Here is a 21,158-nt window from a genome sequence, read left to right as displayed (position 1 = left end):
AAAACATAAAAACATTTAACATTTTAATCATTTTAAGCATTGAGTTCAATGGCATTACATTCATATTGCTATCCCACTATCACCATCATCCACCCATAGAACTCTTCATCTTGCAAAACAGAAACTTTATACCCATTAAATAATAATTCCCCATTACTTGAATTCCCTAGTCCCAGCAACTACCATTCTACTTTCTGTCTATATGAATTTGACTAACTACCTTATATAGTTTGGATCATACAGTATTTGTCTTTTTGTGACAAATAACTTAGCATAAAGTCCTCAAGGTTCATCCATGTTAAAGTATGTATCAGAATTTCCTTCTTTTGCAAGGCTAAATAAGGTTCCATTGTGTGTATGCACCACATTTTGTTTATCCATTCATCTGTCAGCACTCACTTCGGTTGCTTCCATCTTTTGAATGTTGCAGATAATGCTGCTGTAAACATGGGTGTACAAGTCCCTGCTTTCAGGGTTTTGGGTGCATCCCCAGAAGTGGAATTTTAGGACCATATGGTAATTTTGTTTTTCTTTTTTTCACTGTCATACTGTTTTCCATAGTAGCTACACCATTAAAAAATATTTTTTAATGTGTTTATTTTTGGGGGGAGAGAGACAGAGTGAGAGTGGGGGAGAGGCAGAGAGAGAGAGAATCAAAATCTGAAGCAGGCTCCAGGGTCTCAGCTGTCAGCACAGAGCCTGATGCACAGCTTAGACCCACAAACCGTGAGATCATGACTTGAGCCTAAGTCAGCCGCTCAGCTAACTGAGCCACCCAGGCGCCCCATGGCTACACCATTTTAATCAACATATTTTTTGAGCACTTACCATCAATGGCAAAAACAGATAAAATAAATCCCTGTTTTAATGGAGTTTATATGAGGGGGGCACAGACAATATGTAGGATCAATTATATAATTTGTTAGTGATAATTGCCATAGGGGAAAAAGTAGAAACTGTGTGAGGGATATTAGAAGTATCTCAAAACTATTGTATTTGAATGCTACTGTTTTATTCCTATCTGTCGTACAGTGCAAGGATTATTCTACTCTCTTTCATATTATTATTCTACTTTTTACCTACTAAAGGCTCAAAGCAGATGATAAATTAATATTTCTTAACTTGGCCTTTTTATTCATCCAGTATCATTGTGATGTGAATATAATTCTCATTTCAGATGAAGAGTATTGGAATTCTAAATTGTAACTCTCTTTTACCTTGATTGCCAAGATAAATAGGAAATGGAATAGTTGCAGCTATCTTTTATGCTGAATCTGGAATTGCTGCAAATCTGAGCCTTTTTTTTTTTACTCAATTTTGTATTTGTCTATGCACAGGGCCTACACCTTTATGCTCACAAAAGACATTTGAAGAGCAGACACTATGTGAACATCACTGTGATGTTCACCTTGTTTCTATAGTCTTGGTGTTTCTTCTGATCACTTGGTTTAACCTCGGTTGCTAAGTCCTTGAGTTTTCCTCCAGATTCCTGCTGTCTCTGTATTTGGTCAGTGAATGTGACTTATTTGGGGCTGTATTAGTTATCTACTGTTGTGTAACAAATTACCTTAAAATTCAGTGGCTTAAACAACAGTAAGCATTTATTGTCTCACTTTCTGTGGGGAGTGAGGAACACTTATCTGGATGGTTTGGCTCAGATGTTTCATGAAGTGGCAGTTGAGATGTTGATAAAGCCGCCGCCATTGGAAGGCTGGACTGGAGTTGGAAGATTCAGTTCTAGTCAGTATGGGAAAGTGTACAAAAAACATGAATACATAAGGCAGTGATCATTAGGAGCCATCTTGGAGGCTGGTTACCATAGGGATCTAGTGAGAAAAACATCAAGGAAATTGGATTTGTATCATAAGCCTCCAGGTCATGCCTCAACAAAGATAAGACAGATCTGTGATGTGACTAAAAGGAACCCTGGAGAGCAGGTATGCATCATGGAAAGAGACCTTCTGGCCTGAGACCTCTCCTGGAGGCCGGAGAGTCCTGAGGTAGAGTGGATCCTGGGACTGCTGGATCTGCTGCTTATTTTAACCATTCTGCTCCGAGTGGGCGAGGCCTGAATGACCTCTCAACCTTGAGACGTCAGCTGTGGCTGTGTGACTGCGGAGCGTTTGACCCTGATAACGGAAAGGAGAGGTGAGGTGTCAGAGATGGGCAGAGTTTAGGAGAGAAAGGCTGTACGTTTAGGGGCAGAAAGAGTAAAAAGAATTAGGAAATTCAGTACTCCTAACAAGAAAGCTCATATGGGTGTTATTGACTGTGCAGGGTAGACATTTGTTTTTTATTTATTCACTTGACTTGTTTGATTTTTTTAATAAATATTTTAAATATAATTTCTATCTTTCTTACATTTAGATTTTTTTTAAGGGCTGTCAAATATATAACCATAAGCAAAAGTTCCTACTCTATGCTTTCTCATCCCTGATCCCACTCCCCAGAGGCAACCATTTTGAACATTTTGGTGTTCAGTTACACTTTTTTGAATAACATCCTCATACAGCTCATGCTTGATTTCTCAGTTTTAGATATTTCCTGGTGATTTTTGACAATGAAGGTAGGGATTTATCTCTTTTCTCTACCTAAAGCCCTTTCTTGTCTCCCTCATCCCACCCCTCCCCCACTCACCTTCTCCTTGCCCTTCTTTCTGATACGGTGTTATTATTAGAAGTTGAAGGTTGACCAAATGTCAGGATCTGCATCTATTTCCTTTTGGGCTAGTCAGTTTCCCCAGCAAGAAGTCCTAGATTTTGCTTGAGGAGTATAAGCCAAAACTGCTTTGGGAAGGCAAATAGGGTAGATAGTAGGAAGAGGGGAGGGGGAGGATACCTCATCTTTCAGTATTACAACTTTCACTTTGATTCCCTTATTTTGTCTTCATTGCTTGAATCCCTGCATTTGGTTCCCATCCCATACTCCTGCTGCTGCTGCTGAAGTACTTAGTGCCCCTTTCCTAAGCCTTTCAAGGGTTCTGCCATGGCCTCCCCACCCTTCCCCCATCTTCACTTAAGCCGCAGCTTTCTCTGCTTAATTTAGATAACAGTCATCTGTCTAATCTCTAGCTTCCAAAATTTTGTCGATATCTCTTATCTGCTGAAATCTGTATATTCTTTATCCTTGTGATATTCAGCTTTCTTTGTTCCTTTACTTTCATCTTGGTTGGGTTTGGAAGAGGGCAGGAGTAAATGCAAATATGCACTCTTCCATGAGTTTTTAGATTAAAAAATAAATTAAGTGTTTTGAAAATATCATTAGAATCATGATTCATTTTGTTGATTCCATCATAAGAATGTTTCACAATGCCTCTAACTTGTCTCTGATGAAAGTTTTTCCACATTCTTATAGTGCTTCATAAAGTATTTCATGTTTTAATCCTTGTGGTCTTATTAGTGTGTACTTGAGATAAATTTCCTATTAATAAAATAACAGGACCCTAGAGAAAAGCTATACTGGCAATATATTCATTGGGCACCCTGTACTTAGCCTTCCAGAATCCCCATTGGACCCTGCATGGTTCATTAGTCTTTCATGTGCTTTCCAGCATTGCTATGGGCTAGTGGTAGTTAACATATCCCAGTGCTCTGAGGATCCCTAGAGATGATGTTATAACTGCCCGGTACTGAAGATTTCTGCAGTCCTTTGTCTGGAGCTCTGAAGTAAATTTGCTTTATTTCTCTTCCCTCAGCTTGGCATTCTCAGGACTTTGACCTTTTGGAGGAAGAAGAGGATATGACCAAGTCTCTTGTATGTTTAAGCATTTGTCTGTTTCCTGCAGTATTTTGCGATGCAATAGCAGGGGGTTACTTTAACCTACCAGTGGATTGGTAAAAAACCAAATTGATGACAATTAAGGTGAGGAAAACTACAGATGGAAGCTCAGAACCAGGTGAAATTGGGATACGGCTAGGTAGAAACTGGTCCGTACAAAGTTAGTAAAGTTGAGTTCAATTTGAATATGAGTGGGAGAAACAAAAGGAAACTGGGACACAGAGTTTATTCCGTAATTTGCACTGTTTATGAGGAAAAAACTATTAAGGAAAGAAAGAGGAAGCTTTTCTTTGTCACCTAGGTCAAAAGGGAATTCCAAAATAATTCCATTATTCTTATAATTTTAAGCTCAGTTTTTTTTTAAGTTTGTCCTGGCCAAAGATTAAAAACTAAAATTATCTAGAAGAGTAAATGGGACACATCTTTCAAATGATCCTATATATTTTTTTTTCTTCAGTTGAGATTTTTACAAATTGAGCCAAAACATACTAATATTCTATGGACAAATCTTTTCGTTCTCTTATCCATAGCATTCCACATATTTTTTTTTTATTACTGACTCAGAGGATGCAGTATTCTTTGTCTTCTTGTGAAATGAGTCATTCTCCTTTGCTCTTGATTCTTTTTGCTTCCAATTCTAGAATCCCTCACACCCCTGTTGTTTAAATATGATCCACTTCGTTACCTCTTTCTCAGCTTATATTTCCCATCCTGAAACACACAAACACATTTCTTTTGGATGTGTGATCATGTGGTTCATGCAGTTATTTCTCCTGTTGGCAGAGTGCTTCTCTAGGCCTGTGGAGGGTTGGGTTCAAATCTTGGCCCAGCGACTTACTAAGTGCATGTTATGGGCAGGTTTATTAATCTCTTTGGTCTTAGTTACATTGTTTATAAATGGGAATTATAATAACACTTCTTCCATAGGAACATTGGGAGGACTAAATGCACATAGTAAGTGCTCCGTAAATGATACGTATTGTAATGATTGTTAGCTGTAGAAGTCCTTCCCCCCTGAAAGGCCTTGGGATATGTTGGCTGTATTCATTGACTTGCCTTTTTAGTTTGACATACGAAACCAATGAGATAAAAGAGATGATGCCTGGTTTGGGTTCATGCCCAATCTTTCTCTTTGGTAAAACCAGCATAACCCTGTAATAAGGCAAAACTGGGAACGGCTTTTGTAATACAGCATAAATATACTAACGATTATTAAAAATACTAATTAAGAAAATAGAAACTTGCATGAAAAACATGAAGAGGCAGTTGGAAGAAATGAAGGTGACCAGTAAATATTTTAAAATATTAATGTCAAAAAAACCCATTCAGATTTACAGATATATTTTTTAGGTATATTTTGAATTGGTGGGTAATGACCATCTTTTATAAGAAGATTCCAAATAATTAGTTCACACACGTATTTTCTTTATATATTAAAAAGCTGGAGATCAAGCAATTGTGATCTGCAATTGTGATACTCCTAGCTATCAAAAAAATTCATAATAGCTCTCGTCAGATATGAGAGCCAAATATTTTGGACTATCAAATGGAAATGGACTGCCTCTCTTCCTGGAGTTGCAGTCCCAAGTTCATTCTAGAATATGGATATAAGTCAGTCCATGGCAATTTGTATTTATGTGTGAATGGACTACAGCTAGAAACGCAGCTAGAAAATTTTTCTACAATAATAGCTTTATTGAGTATTTATTATGTGCCAGGTGTATTATGCTCTAAACATTACATAGTTTATTTCATCTTATCATTATCAGAAGCTGGTAAAGTAAATAGTATTATTTTAATTTTTACAAACAAGGGAGGTAAAGCACACAGGTTAAGAAGTTGGCATGTGTGACGTGTATGATAAAGCCAGATTTCAAACCATACAGCCTACCTCTAAGGCCATACTGTGGTACTGTGCAGATTGAAGCCCACTCACTAGTGAAGGAATGCAAGTTTTGCCAACTGACTGTTCATATTATTTTTCCATTTTATATTGTTAGTCTTTTTTCTACTTGAAATTAGAGAACTTTAAGAATGCCTGGCTTAGCGTTAGGAATAGATACCTTTGCCTAATCTGTCACTTTTATGTTGTTATATAGCTTTTGTTGTGTGGACACTTTAAATTTGGATAGTTACATGTAGCAGATGATAAATATGGGCTGTATACAATAAGAATTCAGTCAGAATTAATATATAGCATCAGTATTTAGTAGTCCTTTCTTTCATGAATTGCCAGTGTTAGTCTTTTCTAAGATAGCTTTTTTTTTTTAAGTTTATTTATTTTTAGAGACAGTGCATGCGAGCAGGGGAGGGGCAGAGAGGGAGAGAGAGAATCCCAAGCAGGTTCCATGCTGTCAGCACAGAGCCCAAAATGAGGCTCGATCCCACAAACTGTAAAATCATGACCTGAGACGAAATCAAGAGTTGGACGCTCAAGCAACGGAGCCACTGAGGCACTCCATTTTCAGATAGCTTTCGTAATGTTAGGTTATAGAGATACTCCGTTTTCAAAACTTTGTTTCTCCTATTTAGTCTTTAATCCAACTGGAATTTAATAATTGGTTTTAGGTAGGAATTTACTGATAATCCTATCACTGGAATTATTTTTGCATGTAGACCAGTTGTTCCAATACCATTGTTAAATAGATATTCCTTTTGTGATGCCACCTTTATCATGTACATGGTTAATTGTTTCTAGACTCTTTATTCTATTTGTCTACATCTACACCAGTATTATACTTCTGTGTGTGTGTGTGCGCGCACGTGTGTGTTGTTTACATTGTTTTAATTACTGTAATTTTAAAATAACCCTGTTACTTAGGCAAGGATTTTCCCATTTCCCACCACACACCACACACACATTGTTCATAGTCTTTCAGAAATTTCTTAGCTACTTTGGAACCCCTATGTTTCCACCTGAATTTTATTTATATTTTTAAATTTTTTTTTAATGTTTTAGTTATTTTTGAGAGAGTGAGCAAGAGAGAGCACAAGTAGGGGAGGAGCAGAGACAGGGGGATAGAGGACCAGAAGCAGGCTCCATGCTGACAGCACAGAGCCCAACGTGGGGCTTGAACCCATAAACCATAAGATCACCACCAGAGCCAAAGTCAGACACTCAGCCGACTGACCTACCCAACTGCCCCCTCCACTTGAATTTTAGAATCAGTTTATCTGGTTCTAAGGGGAAAAAAATCCTGTTGGAATTTTAACTGGAATTACAAAGAATTTATAGGCTAATTAGGGAAGGATTGAGTGAAATATTTTTTCTATCACAAAGATGTTTCAAGTTATGAGAATCTGTTAATACAACTCATCATATTCAAGAAAAAGAGATATCAGCTCCATAGGGCTGCTAATATTTTTTTAATCAGAACTTCAGATTTTACAAGAACCTATTTATGAAATGGGAATAAAATTACACTTTCTTAACATGATATTGTTGAAAAAATTTCCACACATAATAAGCTAAAAGCCAGCACCATGTTTACTAGGGAGAACAAGACACATTCCCACTAAATTCAGGAACACAACCAGATTGCCCGTGGTACCACATTTATGTACTATAATTCTGTATGCCTAGGCATGTAAAAAGAGAACAAAATGAGAGATAAAAGTTGGAAAGGTATGTGGAAAATTATGATATCTAGATACAGTTATGAATGTGAGCAGCCGAAGAGAAATAACAGTACTCAACCTCATATGGACACAAAATTAACTTATAAAAATTATATAAATCACAACCAGCTCAAAAATCAAATGAAAGAGAGGCATGTGGGTGGCTCAGTTAGTTAAGCATCTGACTCAGTTTCAGCTCAGGTCTTGATCTCACAGTTTGTTAGTTTGAGCCTCTCATCAGGCTCTATGCTGAAAGTGTGGAGCCTGCTGGAGATTCATTCTCTCTCTCTCTTCCGCTCCCCTGATCTCTCTCTCCCTCTCAATAAATGAAATAAACTAATAATAATTGAATAAATAAAATGGAACATAGTAAAAGTAGAAACAAAGCCATAAGGAAAAAATATATCTGATGTATATGGGAGGAAAAAACATTAAAATATTAATGTGGCCTAAAAGAGGATTTCAGTGCATTTTTGAAGCATATGTTGAGGGGCCTGGGTGGCTCAGTAGATTAAGCAACTGAATTTGGCTCACGTCATGATCTCACGTTTGTGGGTTCGAGCCCCACGTCGGGCTCTGTGCTGACAGCTCAGAGCTTGGAGCCTCTTCCGGTTCTGTGTCTCCCTCTGTCTCTGTGGCTCCCCCACTCATGCTCTGTTTCTCTCTGTCTCAATAATAAATAAACAAAAAAAAAGTTTAAAAAAAAAGAAGCATATGTTTTGGATAAGATCCATCATTATTAAACCAATTTAATTTTAAATTAATCTTTAGATTTACTGAGTAAAGATTCTAAATATTTTTCTTAGATTAAGGCAAGTCTATTCAAGCTGAGTCTAGAATATATTTGAAAAGTAAGGATATAAAATAACCAAGAAAAATATGAAAAAATGTTGTGTGCCATGCTCTAAGTTCTTAAAGGAATATTTAATATTTGTGTAACCTTTTTAAAGTTTATTTATTGGGACACCTGAATGGCTCAGTTGGTTGATCATTAACTAATTAATTAAAGTTTATTTTCAGAGGGAGAGTGAGAAGGAAGTGAGCAGAGCAGAGAGAGAGGGAGAGAAAGAGAATCCCAAGAAGTACCCGTGCTGTCAGTGCAGAGCCCAACTTGGGGCTTGAACCCACAAACTGTGAGATCATGACCTGAGTCAAATAGTCACATGCTTGACTGAGCCACACAGTTGCCCCTAATATTTGTGTAACTTTAAGAATAAATAACTTCTAGAAAAAGCTGGCAGTCATCATATATACCACAGAACTGACATGTGATTGCCTTTATGCCCTTATTGTAAACTTTGTTATTTTTTAAGAAGATTTGTCCTATTAAGTATCTTAAAATGGAAAGTGCTGTTATACCAGCAAGAACTTTGGAGATGTTAATTCTTGATGCCAGGGCTATGGGGCATCATATCTTTTTTTGGTGGGGGGGGGGTCTTTCTAACAAGGAAAGGACTAAAACTTAATGACACAAACTATGGGGATTTTTTTCTGTTTGGTTTTGTTTTGTTTTTTGAAAAAGAGCCTGAGAGCGAGTCGAGGGAGGGGCGCAGGGACAGGAACAGAGAGTCTCATAAAAAAAAATTTTAATGTCTTTTTATTTATTTTTTGAGAGAGAGAGAGAGAGAGAGAGGCAGCATGAGCAGGGGAAGGTCAAAGAAAGAGGGAGACACAGAATCTGAGGCAGGCTCCAGGCTTCGAGCTAGCTGTCAGCACAGAGCCTGACACGGGGCTTGAACGCATGGACAGTGAGATCATGACCTGAGCCGAAGCTGGACGCCCAACCAACTGAGCCACCCAGGTGCCCCAGGAACAGAGAATCTTAAGCAGGCTCCAGACTGGGCCCCATCTCACTGCTGTGAGCTGAAATCAAGAGTCGGACACTTAACCAGACTAATCCACCCAGGCAGCCCATGACACGAACTTTGACTTTATGTTTTTTTAAGGTTCAATCCCTTTGTTCCTTATTACTGATACGGGATTTTTAACATATATATACAAAGAGAGTTAACATCTTAGGAAAGAAAGACTATTGTAAAGCACTGACTCATCTTTTTATACAATAAGAAATTAACCCATATTTATTTCTAGGTCTTTTGTTAGTTGTTTTATAGATTTTGTCAGGAATGTAATCTTTGTTTTTTTTCTCTATGAGGTTTATGCTCATTTACCAGACTTAGTGGAAAAGATGTTTTAATGCTAATTTATTAGAACTCATGGAAAGTACATTTTCTTTTTTGTTGTTTTTCCTTATCTTTGTTATCCTTTATATTCCTTAGGGATTGTCTATTTCTAAAATATTTATTAAATGATTACTGGGTCCCATGCTTAGTTCTGAGTGCTTCTCATCTTTTGTCTCCTTTAGTTCTTACATCAACCTGTTGAGGAAAATGACACTTTACAGATGAGGAAACTGAGACTCAAATTTGGCTGTTGTTGAGGTCACACAATTAGTAAATTTTGAAGCCAGTAAATTTTGATGTCAGACTCTACAGCCTCACTGTTAACCAGGAAAAATGTCTAAATTGAGCTTCACTTTGAAAGCCTAGTACTTTGAAAATTTTTTCCAGTTAGGTATGTTAATTATGTATCTATTCTGTGTTTCTGTGTCTTTTATCATGCTTGACATCTGTAGGTTGACTATGTGGGTTTTAGGCTCTGCTTTGGGATGCAGGTCAACTGGTCTTGCTGGATCACTAAAGTGTATAAACCAAGTCAAGTGAAGAGCTTGCCCAGGAAGCTGCCGCCCTTTCACCTGAATGAACACAGAAGGAGCAGACCTGAGGCCACCCAACAGCCTGTGTCAAGGCTATGAGGTGTCTTTTCACTTTCTTGGTGATGGCCTTGAAAGCACAAAATTTTTACATTTATCTAGTGTCCATTTTTTTCTTGTTGTTGCTTGCACTTTTGGTGTTATATCTAAAAATCCATTGCCTAATCCAAGGTTACATAAATTAACATCCTTTAACATTGTCATAATATCTGTATTTTTATTTCAGCTCCTTCAATTTTTTTTCATTTGTGCCTTTGGTTTTTCTACATTGAGTATAGTGTTTAAATTAGATCTTCATTCACCACCTCCATGTTTGTCTTCATCTTTCAACGTTTTCATCTCTTCGTTATTTTACTTTGCATCTTAGGAGAGCTTCTTAGTTCTCATGTCCATGGTCACTTTGACAGCTCTGTCCTCTACACCCTCCAGTATCTATTAAAAAATATTTTTCATCTCCTGAGTATTTTAATTCTGTACTTGAATGTCTGTTATGTTGGCAATCCTGGATCTTGCCCATTTCCTTTTTCATTTCATCCCTGTTTTACATTTCAGCCAGTTCTCCTTCAGCACAGAGCTTCACTTCTCTCTCCAAACACACCTCCATGTACTCACCAACGTGGAAGCTCCTACATCCATGTTTGCTTCTAAAAACTGTATAGTTTTAGGTCTTTGATTCACTTTGATTTAATTTTTGTACCTGGTGTGAGGTAGGGTTCAGCTTCACTGTTTAGCATTTAGATGATCTGGTTGCTCCAGCACCAGGTGTTGAAGAGACCGTTCTTTTCCCCAGTGAATTGTCTTGGCACCTTTGCCTAAAATCAATTCACTACAATACAAGGGTTCATTTCTGAGATGTCTGCTCTGTTCCACCGATCAGTGTAACTGTCTTGGTTAGTGCAGCTCCTGTACTATGTTTGAACTTGGGAAGTGTGAGTCCTCCAGCTGTTTTTATTCTTTTTCATGTTTCATGTTTTTTTCTTTTTCAACTGTTCTGTGTCCCTTGCATTTTTATAAGAATTTTATTAGAATCACCTCCAATTCTATAAAAAAGAAAGGCAACTAGTATTTTGATACAGACTGCATTGAATTTGTAGATCAGTTTGAGGCATGTTGTCAGCTAATATTAAGTTTTATAATCGAGGCACATGGGGTCTCTTTCTTGTTTTTAGGTCTCTAAAATTTCTTTCAATAATATTTTATAATTTTCAGAATGTAAGTTGGACACCTACTTGTTAAATTTGTCCTTAAGTATTTTATTCTTTTTGATGCTATTGTAAATGGGATCGTTTCCTTAATTTCATTTTTTTCATTTTTTAAGTTTATTATTTTGAGAGAAATGGAGAAAGTACAAATGTGTGAGCAGGGGAGGGACTGAGAGAGAGAAAGAGAGAGAGAGAATCCCAGGCAGGCTCCTCACTGTCAGCATGAAGCCCGATCTGGAGCTTGAAATCACCAAGTGTGAGATCATAACCTGAGCCAAGATCAAGAGTCAGACACTTAACTGACTGAGCCACCCATGTGCCCCTTAATTTCATTTTTGGATGTTGACTACAAGTGTCTAGAAATACAACTGAGGTTTTTGTGTTGATTCTATATTCTGCAACCTTGCTGAAACTTTTTATTAGTTCTGAAAGAATTTTGGTGGATTCCTTAGATTTTCTGTGTACAAAATCATGTCATATGAAGATAGTTTTATTTTCTATCTAATCTGGATGCCTCTTATTTCATTTTCTTATCTGATTACTCTGTTTAAAACCTTCATTGCAATGTTGGAGAAAAGTGTACATCCTTGTCGTGCTCCTGACCTTAATGAGAAAGCATTTAGTCTACTACCATTTGTTATGTTAGCTATGGTTTTCTGTAGATGCTTTACATAGCACAGAGGAAGTTTCCCTTTTTTGCTAGTTGAGTGTTTTTATCATGAGAAGATGTTGGGTTTTTTTAATGTTTATTTTTGAGAGAGAGAGCACAACCAGAGGAGGAGCAAAGAGAGAGAGGGAGACACAGAATCTGAAGCAGGCTCCTGGCTCTGAGCTGTCAGCACAGAGCCTGACACTGGGCTCGAACTCACGAACAGCGAGATCATGACCTGAGCCAAGCTGGACGCTCAACCGACTGAGCCACCCAGGTGCCCCAATTAGGGGAATTTTAAAAGTTAATATATCTAAAGAAGTTATTACAGTACCTGGCAGATAATAACTACCCAATAGTTGACAATACTATCGAGTTGACTACTCAGTAGTTGATGGTACTAATGATCATAGATCATAGAGACAGTTTCTTAGAAACATTGCAGTCTAGCCTTTGGTGATTTCCACTTGTATTTCCTATTTTATCTATCTCATTTGTACTATTTCTTAAATAAATTCTCCCAAATGTAGGATATATGTGCTTCTTTCTTCTCAGAGCCTTTGCTGATAAAGATTATTTTTCCTTATTTGAATATTGAAGTTTTTAAATGAGGAAGAGTTAGATATACGTAATCAAGTAACATTCTTTTCCAGAAATTTGTCATTTGTTTCTTGGCTTCTGTTGTACCACAGTCATGGTTTTAATTCTCATCCTCTGATTGTAAATAGAGCAAACAAGAAACAGGGTCACCTTGGTGGCTCGGTTAAGCATCTGACTTTGGTTCAGGTCAGGATCTCACAGTTCTTGAGTTCAAACCCTGCATTGGGCTCCCTGCTGTCAGCACAGACCCCACTTTGGATCCTCCCTCTTCCTCAGTCTCTGCCCCTCCCCCACTCATGCACACATTCTCTCCTCTCTCTCTCCCCCCCCCACATAAAAAAAAAAAAAGAATAAAACAAGAAACAAAGACCTGAGTCCCTTTAATGTTAACTGTTGATTCTGTCCTTGGCCCTTTCCCTACTATGTGTGTTCTCCACAACTACTCCTACCCTTCAGCCATGGATTCTGCTCGCAATTTCAGTTTGATGCCTAATTCTCATCTTCCATCTTACCTCTAACTGCATAGTGGACCTTTCCACCCATAAGTTCTACAGATACTTCAAATTTTGCACCTTCAAATTTTCATACCTCTGCTCATTCCTCCTGCCTTATTTCTCTTTCATCCCCACTTTCTCCCTGTTCCTCTCCTCACTAGATCACACAGTCACTTGGACAGGTTCCGAAATAGTTACCTGTAAGTCCTGTGTAATTCTTTCAGTTCTGTCACAGATCAGTACAAATCTGTGACTATCATCTTCAGTTTCCTCCAAAATAGATGATGGATGCTTAAGTTTGCTGATTGAATAATTAACATCTTAATTATTTCTACTATGTTGTTCCCCCCTTCTATAATACAAGATTAGGTGAATATGAAGCCTTAATATACAGTTTATAATGAACTCTGATCCCTGGATGCTAACTACGTGCGTTCTTACATATTTTGCCCACTGCATCTACTTTTGATGACTTCATATAATTAGGATGATGTTTTTACAGGAAACAGTGACATTTAAGGATGTGGCTGTGGACCTCACCCAGGAGGAATGGCAGCAGCTGAAACCTGCTCAGAGGAACTTGTACCGGGATGTGATGCTAGAGAACTACAGCAACCTCGTCACAGTGGGTAAGGGTAGCTTTGCAACTTTACATGGGATTCCTTTCCAATTTTGGCACGTATGAAGACATTAACTTGCCAGGTGAATTTCGTCTTCCTTTTCTTTACAGGGTTGTATGTACTCATCTGCAGGAGAAAGCCTAATTACTTTGTCTCACTGTGGAAATTCCTTTCTCCTCATCCTTCATAGGCCTTCAAGCCCCTAAGACTCAGCCCAAGGTGTGAGTAGTTGTCTCCAGCATTAACATGCAAGTCCTTTGCTATTTCCCATAATAGGTTATCAAGTCACCAAACCAGATGTGATCTTCAGGTTGGAACAAGAAGAGGAGCCATGGGTGGTAGAGGAAGAAATGCTTGGGAGGCACTGTTCAGGTGAATAAGTAGAAAGGCACCTCTGAATGAGAAAGCCACATAACAGTTGTCCATGGGGTTGATACCATTTCACATTTTCCAAGATTTTCTTTCTTTTTTAAAATTAATTAATTTATTTATTCTGGGGGTAGGGGGCGCAGTGAGAGAGAATTCTAAGCAGTCTCCACAGTGACAGCACATAGCCTGATGCAGGGCTCAAACTCACAAACCGTAAGATCATGACCTGAGCTGAAGTCATACATTTAACCGACTGAGCCACCCAGGTGCCCTTCTTTGGCTAATTTTATACATTTCCTGCTCCAGATGTTGAAATAGCATTTCTCTAGAAACGCCTGCTTCCTTTAGTGGGAAATGATTTGGAGACCACAATCTGGGCACAATGGTTGCTCATTAGTACTGGGTTATCCTTGCTTCTAGAGCTTTTAAGAGGACAAGGCCAGGAAAAATACACTTTTTAAGACAGCAAAAAAGTATATGTTTATACTGATACATCCAATTCAAATTAAGGAGTGTAGGGTAGTTACTTACCTTTTTTTGTTTTGTTTTTGTATCTTTTATACTGAAAATCTTGGCTCCTTATTGCATTAAAATATTTATTTGCTTAATCCACATATATTTCAACCTTGGCACTGCTGACATTTTTTACCAGATAATATTTTGCTGTGGGGGACGATCCTGTGCATTGTAGGATGTTTATGTAGGTGTAGAATGTTTAACACCCTCTGTGGCCTCTACTTATTAGGCGCAATGAGCATCTATCCCCTTTCTCACCACTCCCCCAAGTCGTGACAGCCAAAAATGTCACAAACCTTCCTGATGTTGTCAAATGTCTCTTGAGGCCCGAAACTGATCTAATATGTATATTAGATATTAATGTTAGATATTATATCTTATTATATTATATACATAAGATATATATTATATAAAATATACTGACAACTTAATATTATTACTAATAATTATATATAATGATGAAATATATATAATATGCTATAGTGATGAAATATATATAATACATTATTGTTAATTGTAAATTAACAATAATACCATTATTACTAATAATGAAAAGATTGCTGAATGTAGTTTAAGACTTCTTTGGTTGTATTTTTTTCTCCCTTATGATATAGTCACACTGCTGTGTTTAAAAAGTCACTTGGAAGGGATTATGGCCCTAACTTGATATGTAGGTTTACTTGTTTCCATTTGTTTTCAATTTTTAAGAGTTATTTTGTTTTTTCCTCCTTTTTAGATTTCATTTTTTTAGTTATGTAAAATATTTACATGATTCCAGTGTCAAAGCTATAAAACAAATCAGAGATCTCTTGCTTCCACTCAGGATATAAAAGTGAAAAGAAATCAATGTGCAGAACAGCATTTAGAATATGCTACTTTTTTTATAAAAAAGAGTGGGAGAGGCATGTGTGTTAGATATATGTACGTATATACATATATGTGGAGTATATGTAGATATTAAAAGAACATAGGAATAATCAACACTAATAAAAATGCTTACATGTCAGGGAAGAGAGGAATTAGTGTTTCAGGGATAGGATGAAATCTAGTTTTCTCTTCATATGCTGCTGTTTGGTAATTTCCAATTATTATCACCTTGATAGTAATGAAAACGAGGTTTAGTACTCTTACACCACCACTTTCCTTTTTCTCTGGATATAGATATATCATAATTTTTGGCTAAATTCCTTTTCACTGCTTGCTTTGTACTCTTAAGTGATATATTGTTACTACTGAGCCAAGAAACAACTATTAATTACATATCCTTATATAAATTATTGTCATTCCTAGAATTACTACTTGCCCAATTTTTCTCTCTGCTTTGTTTTCTATATATTTTTAATTTTAATGAGACTCTCAAGTCTTTGTTTAAATAGGGAATCCATCATTAGTTTTCCTTATTTTGATGCATGAAAGGATAAAAAGGAAATTCTAAAAATCTTTTCGTTAACAAATTTTTTATGCTTTTTGAGGAGGAGACTGTTGGATTAGAACCTAGGAGTTTTTGTGGAGTTCCAAATGCCAATTCTAGAAATTCAGTTCTGTGGGTCTTTTAATTTTAATCTTCTCATCTGCTATTTGGAGGTACATGCCAGCTTTCATGAGGGACAAGCAACAGAAAACGACTGGAGGGGCGCCTAGGTGGCTCAGTCAGTAAAGCATCTGGCTTTGTCTCAGGTCATGATCTCATGGTTTGTGGGTTCAAGTCCTATGTCAGGCTCTGTGCTGATAGCTTCAGATTCTGTTTCTCCCTCTCTCTCTGCCTCTTCCCTGCTTGTGCTCTCTCAAAAGTAAATAAACTTTATTACATATATATATGTGTGTGTGTGTGTGTGTGTGTGTGTGTGTGTATGTATATACACACAGGCATATATATTACATATAATTATATATGTGTTTATATAGGTATTATATGTTTGATATATATTATATACATATATATTTTTTTAAGAAAAAGGATTGGAGATCTTATCATTCAATATATACAAGTTTACATTATTCCTAGTTTTTTAGTATGAGGCTTCCTTTGCATCTGCTTTATTTGTTCCTAAGTCTAGAGCCTGTATAATTCATTTTTTCTAGAAAGTAAGCCTTCCTTTTCCTGATCAAGTGGTGGATACATGACAACTTCCTGTGTGGGTTGGGTAGGAGGTGGGGGGATATTGGTCATGATTCAGTTACAGAGAAAAGAGCTCATTAGTAGCTAATTTAAGAAGGAAGGAATTTATATAAAGGTATTAAATGTCCTAGAGAACCTTTAAGAAGACTAATAAACTAACTGTAGCCTAAGCTTTTTATTTTTATTGTTTAAAACATTTTTTTAATGTTTTTATTATTTTTGAGAGACAGAGCACAAGCTGGGGAGGAGCAGAGAGAGAGGGAGACACAGAATCCAAAGCAGGGCCCATCACGGCTTGAACTCAGGAACAGTGAGGTCATGACCTGAGCCAAAGTTGGATGCTTAACCTACCGAGCCACCCAGGCGCCCCAGGATAAGCTTTTAGGAGTGAGTCTTAAAGTCATATCAGAAGATCAGCTGCTAAGTGAGTTCCTTTCCCTACTTTGATCAAGAAATTGCTTCTGATGGGGTACCTTGGTGGCTCTTTCAGTGGAGCATCTGACTGTTGATCTCAGGGTTGTGAGTTTGAGCCTCATATTAGGAGTAAAGCTTACTTTAAAAAAAAAAAAAAAGAATTGCTTCTGATTGAAACAGGAAAACGCCTTGACAGCTATGAGCTTCAGAACCCTACCACTTCTGTTGTAATAGCATAGGTAAAATGCCCACTTTCTTTACTCTTTTATTTCTGAATTAAAATGTTGTATGATTAATCTAAATCACATCCAGAACCCTGTATGCAAGTGTGTCTAGGAAATGTAGCTTTAGTTCACCCTTTGCAGATGTAGAAACGTAGTATGAGGTTGGAAAGATGTTACTTAAGTAAATCCATAATACTTGCCTCAGGGAATGTAATTGCTCCTGAAGATTTTAAGACAATCCGCTTCATACATCTTATCTCTGCCTTCTGATTACCTGAATCCTTTAATTTGTTAGCATTTCCAGTGCTTTGTGGCCAAATGTTATGTGACTTTTACAGCTTTGTAGTGCTTTAACTTTTTAGCCCTGCTGTTAGTTATCAGTTCCCTATATGCCTTTCATCTCCATTCTTTTGTTGAAATCTCTTATTTACCCTTCTTTATATTCATATTTTTTTTTCTTGTGCGCTTGACCTTTAATTCTTTTACTGCCATTTTAATGGCTTTTGAGGAAGAAGGAGAAATAAACATATACATTCAATCCACTGTATTTAACCACAAGTGTTACTTCTTTCCTCTGGTCATTTTGATTCCCTATCCAGTCATTTATATATTCACCCTTTCATCTTACTTATTTTGTTCATGTTACTGATTTCTGCATTATATAAGCACTCTTTTAAAATCAATCAAAGCAACTTAGACTTATCAATGTCAGTTTTCTCTAATATTTAATATTTCTCTAATATTTTCTATGGGAGCTAACCTCTTAAAACTTAGAAACTAGAGACATTTGCACTTTGGATTTCTTATATATTGGCAGAGACTAAAGTCAATATCAAAGACCAACTCTGTAGTAGAAAATTTCTGAAATGTTATTAGTAGCATAGAGCAGAAAAATTCAAAAGTAATATTTTTGGTCCTCCATTTTAGAAGTTTGGGAAGTTGATGAGCAACAGATCAAGAAGCAACAGGAAGCACTTCTGAGGAAAGTCACATCCATCTCCAAGAAAACTCTGGTTAAGGAAAATGTGATTGAATGTAAAAAAGTTACAAGAATATTTCCTTTGAATTCAAATATTATTACTTCAAGACAAAACTTCTATGAATGTGACTCACTTGATAAAAGTTTGGAACATAATTTAGACTTACGTAGTTATGATAAGGACTGTATAAGAGAGGAAAATTATGAATATAATAAATATGGGAAGCCATTTTACCATTGCTCGTCCCATGTTCTAATCCCCTTTAAGTGTAATCAGTGTGGACAAGACTTCAGTCACAAATTTGACCTCATCAGACATGAAAGAATTCATGCTGGAGAGAAACCCTATGAGTGTAAGGAATGTGGAAAAACTTTCAGCAGGAAGGAGAATCTTATTACTCATCAAAAAATTCATACTGGGGAGAAACCATATAAATGTAATGAATGTGGAAAAGCTTTCATTCAGATGTCAAACCTTATTAGACACCAGCGAATTCATACAGGGGAGAAGCCTTATGCATGTAAGGATTGTTGGAAAGCCTTCAGTCAGAAATCAAATCTCATTGAACATGAGAGAATCCATACTGGAGAAAAGCCCTATGAATGTAAAGAATGTGGAAAATCCTTCAGCCAGAAGCAAAATCTTATTGAGCACGAGAAAATCCATACTGGGGAAAAACCTTATGCATGTAATGAATGTGGTAGAGCCTTTTCTCGAATGTCATCTGTTACTCTACACATGAGAAGTCACACTGGTGAGAAGCCCTATAAATGTAATAGATGTGGGAAAGCCTTCTCTCAGTGCTCAGTGTTTATTATACACATGAGAAGTCATACCGGTGAGAAACCCTATGTATGTAGTGAATGTGGGAAAGCGTTCTCTCAAAGTTCATCCCTTACTGTACACATGAGAAATCACACAGCTGAGAAACCGTATGAGTGTAACGAGTGTGGAAAAGCCTTCAGCAGGAAAGAAAATCTCATTACACATCAGAAAATTCACACTGGAGAGAAACCATATGAATGTAATGAATGTGGGAAAGCTTTTATTCAGATGTCAAACCTCATTAGACACCAGAGAATTCACACTGGTGAGAAACCTTATGCATGCACAGTATGTGGGAAAGCCTTTAGTCAGAAATCAAATCTCACTGAACATGAGAAAATCCATACTGGAGAAAAACCCTATCATTGTAATCAATGTGGAAAAGCTTTCAGTCAGAGACAAAATCTCCTTGAGCATGAAAAAATTCATACTGGAGAGAAACCATTTAAATGTAATGAATGCAGTAAAGCCTTCTCTCGAATCTCATCCCTTACTCTTCATGTGAGAAGTCATACAGGAGAGAAACCTTATGAATGTAATAAATGTGGAAAAGCCTTCTCTCAGTGCTCATTACTTATTATACACATGAGAAGTCATACTGGTGAGAAACCCTTTGAATGTAATGAATGTGGGAAAGCGTTCTCTCAAAGAGCATCCCTTTCTATACATAAGAGAGGTCATGCAGGTGAGAAACACCGAGTGTACTAAATGAGGGAAGGTATTTTCTTAAACTCAGCACATGCTTTACTTAACTTCTGAAATATATTGGTGTAAACTCAAAATAACAAGATCTTTGTGGAAAAATTATAAAGCTTTACTGAAGGGTATAAGACTCCAATAAATGAAGAGAAATACCATGTATAGAGATGGAAAAACTCAATATCATAAAACTTTCAGTTCTCCCAAAGTCAATCTATAGACCTAATATAGTTCCAAACATCTAACACGAATTTCTAGGATCTTTACAGAATGATACTAAAATTCATGTGAAATGGAAGTCCCTGGATTGCTGAGACAATTTTAAAAGAGAACATCAAGGGCTTATCTTCTACCATATATTACACAAAAGTTACGGTTATGAAATACTGTGTGGTATTAGAGCATGAAACAGATTTTACAGAGCAGAATGCCTAGAAATCATGAATATATGCAAACCTGGTGTATATTATACATGGCATCATGAATCAGAGAAATGACAGCCAATAAAATTTGTTGGAGTATTTGGTTCTCCACATTGGGGAAAATAAAACTACATGCAACCTTACAATATATGAAGAAACAGAATTCCAAAGGATTTGAACACTGGAACGTGAAAAGCCAAACTGAAATTCTTGGAAGGAAATACAGGATGTTGTCTATGACTCTGAGGCAGGGAAGCATTTTTTAGAAAACAAAAGGACCCTGCAGTTCCATTTCTATATATTCATCCTAAAGAAACTCACAGATATGCATTAAAAATATATATGAATTAAAAACATGCTAAATTATGGATGGGGTAATGGATAATTGTGATATAGTCAAATGGAATAGTATATAGCAGTTAAAAGCAATAGACTAGATCTGTATTTTGTAACATGGGTAATTATGTAAAAGAGTATTCAGTGAAAAAGGGTCAAGATCCTCAAATGAAACATATTGTATAATGACATTCATGTAAATTAGAATTAAATCATAAAGAACAGAACTATGTTTTTATTATTATTGAAATATGTATGTATTTAAAATGGACTACAAGGTTACATACCAAATTTTTCTTAGTGTTTTCTCTGACAGGAGATTAGGATTGAGGGTGTTGATCAAAGGGGACTTTTAGCTTTATTTGTAATTTTTATGCCTTAAAAAAGAAGGTTGATAGCATATAAAACAAAATTAATGATTCACAGTAGAAATATGAATGTCTTGTCTTAATGGTCCCTTTGTAATTATTTCTCAGACTTTATGGGCTAGGGGAAGCCTATGCCCATAGAAAAACTGTTAT

At 36.7% G+C, this 21,158-nt stretch overlaps 1 protein-coding gene across 1 annotated transcript in view; it reads left to right on the top strand.

Annotated features, from left to right (window-relative positions):
- LOC115279774 overlaps nucleotides 1-21,158 on the top strand; it is a 59,329-nt gene that overhangs the window by 2,151 nt on the left and 36,020 nt on the right. The window contains exons 2-5 of the mRNA XM_029924279.1: nucleotides 3,695-3,753; nucleotides 13,616-13,742; nucleotides 14,010-14,105; nucleotides 18,303-19,881. Coding sequence (XP_029780139.1) covers nucleotides 3,695-3,753; nucleotides 13,616-13,742; nucleotides 14,010-14,105; nucleotides 18,303-19,881 — 1,861 coding nt within the window. The remainder of the gene's footprint in view (nucleotides 1-3,694; nucleotides 3,754-13,615; nucleotides 13,743-14,009; nucleotides 14,106-18,302; nucleotides 19,882-21,158) is intronic.

This window comes from Suricata suricatta, chromosome 16 (genome assembly GCF_006229205.1).
Source record: "Suricata suricatta isolate VVHF042 chromosome 16, meerkat_22Aug2017_6uvM2_HiC, whole genome shotgun sequence".
In the NCBI taxonomy this organism is placed as follows: Eukaryota; Metazoa; Chordata; class Mammalia; order Carnivora; family Herpestidae; genus Suricata; species Suricata suricatta.
Note: the sequence above shows the minus strand (reverse complement) of the source record. Positions and strands in the feature narration are given on the sequence as shown.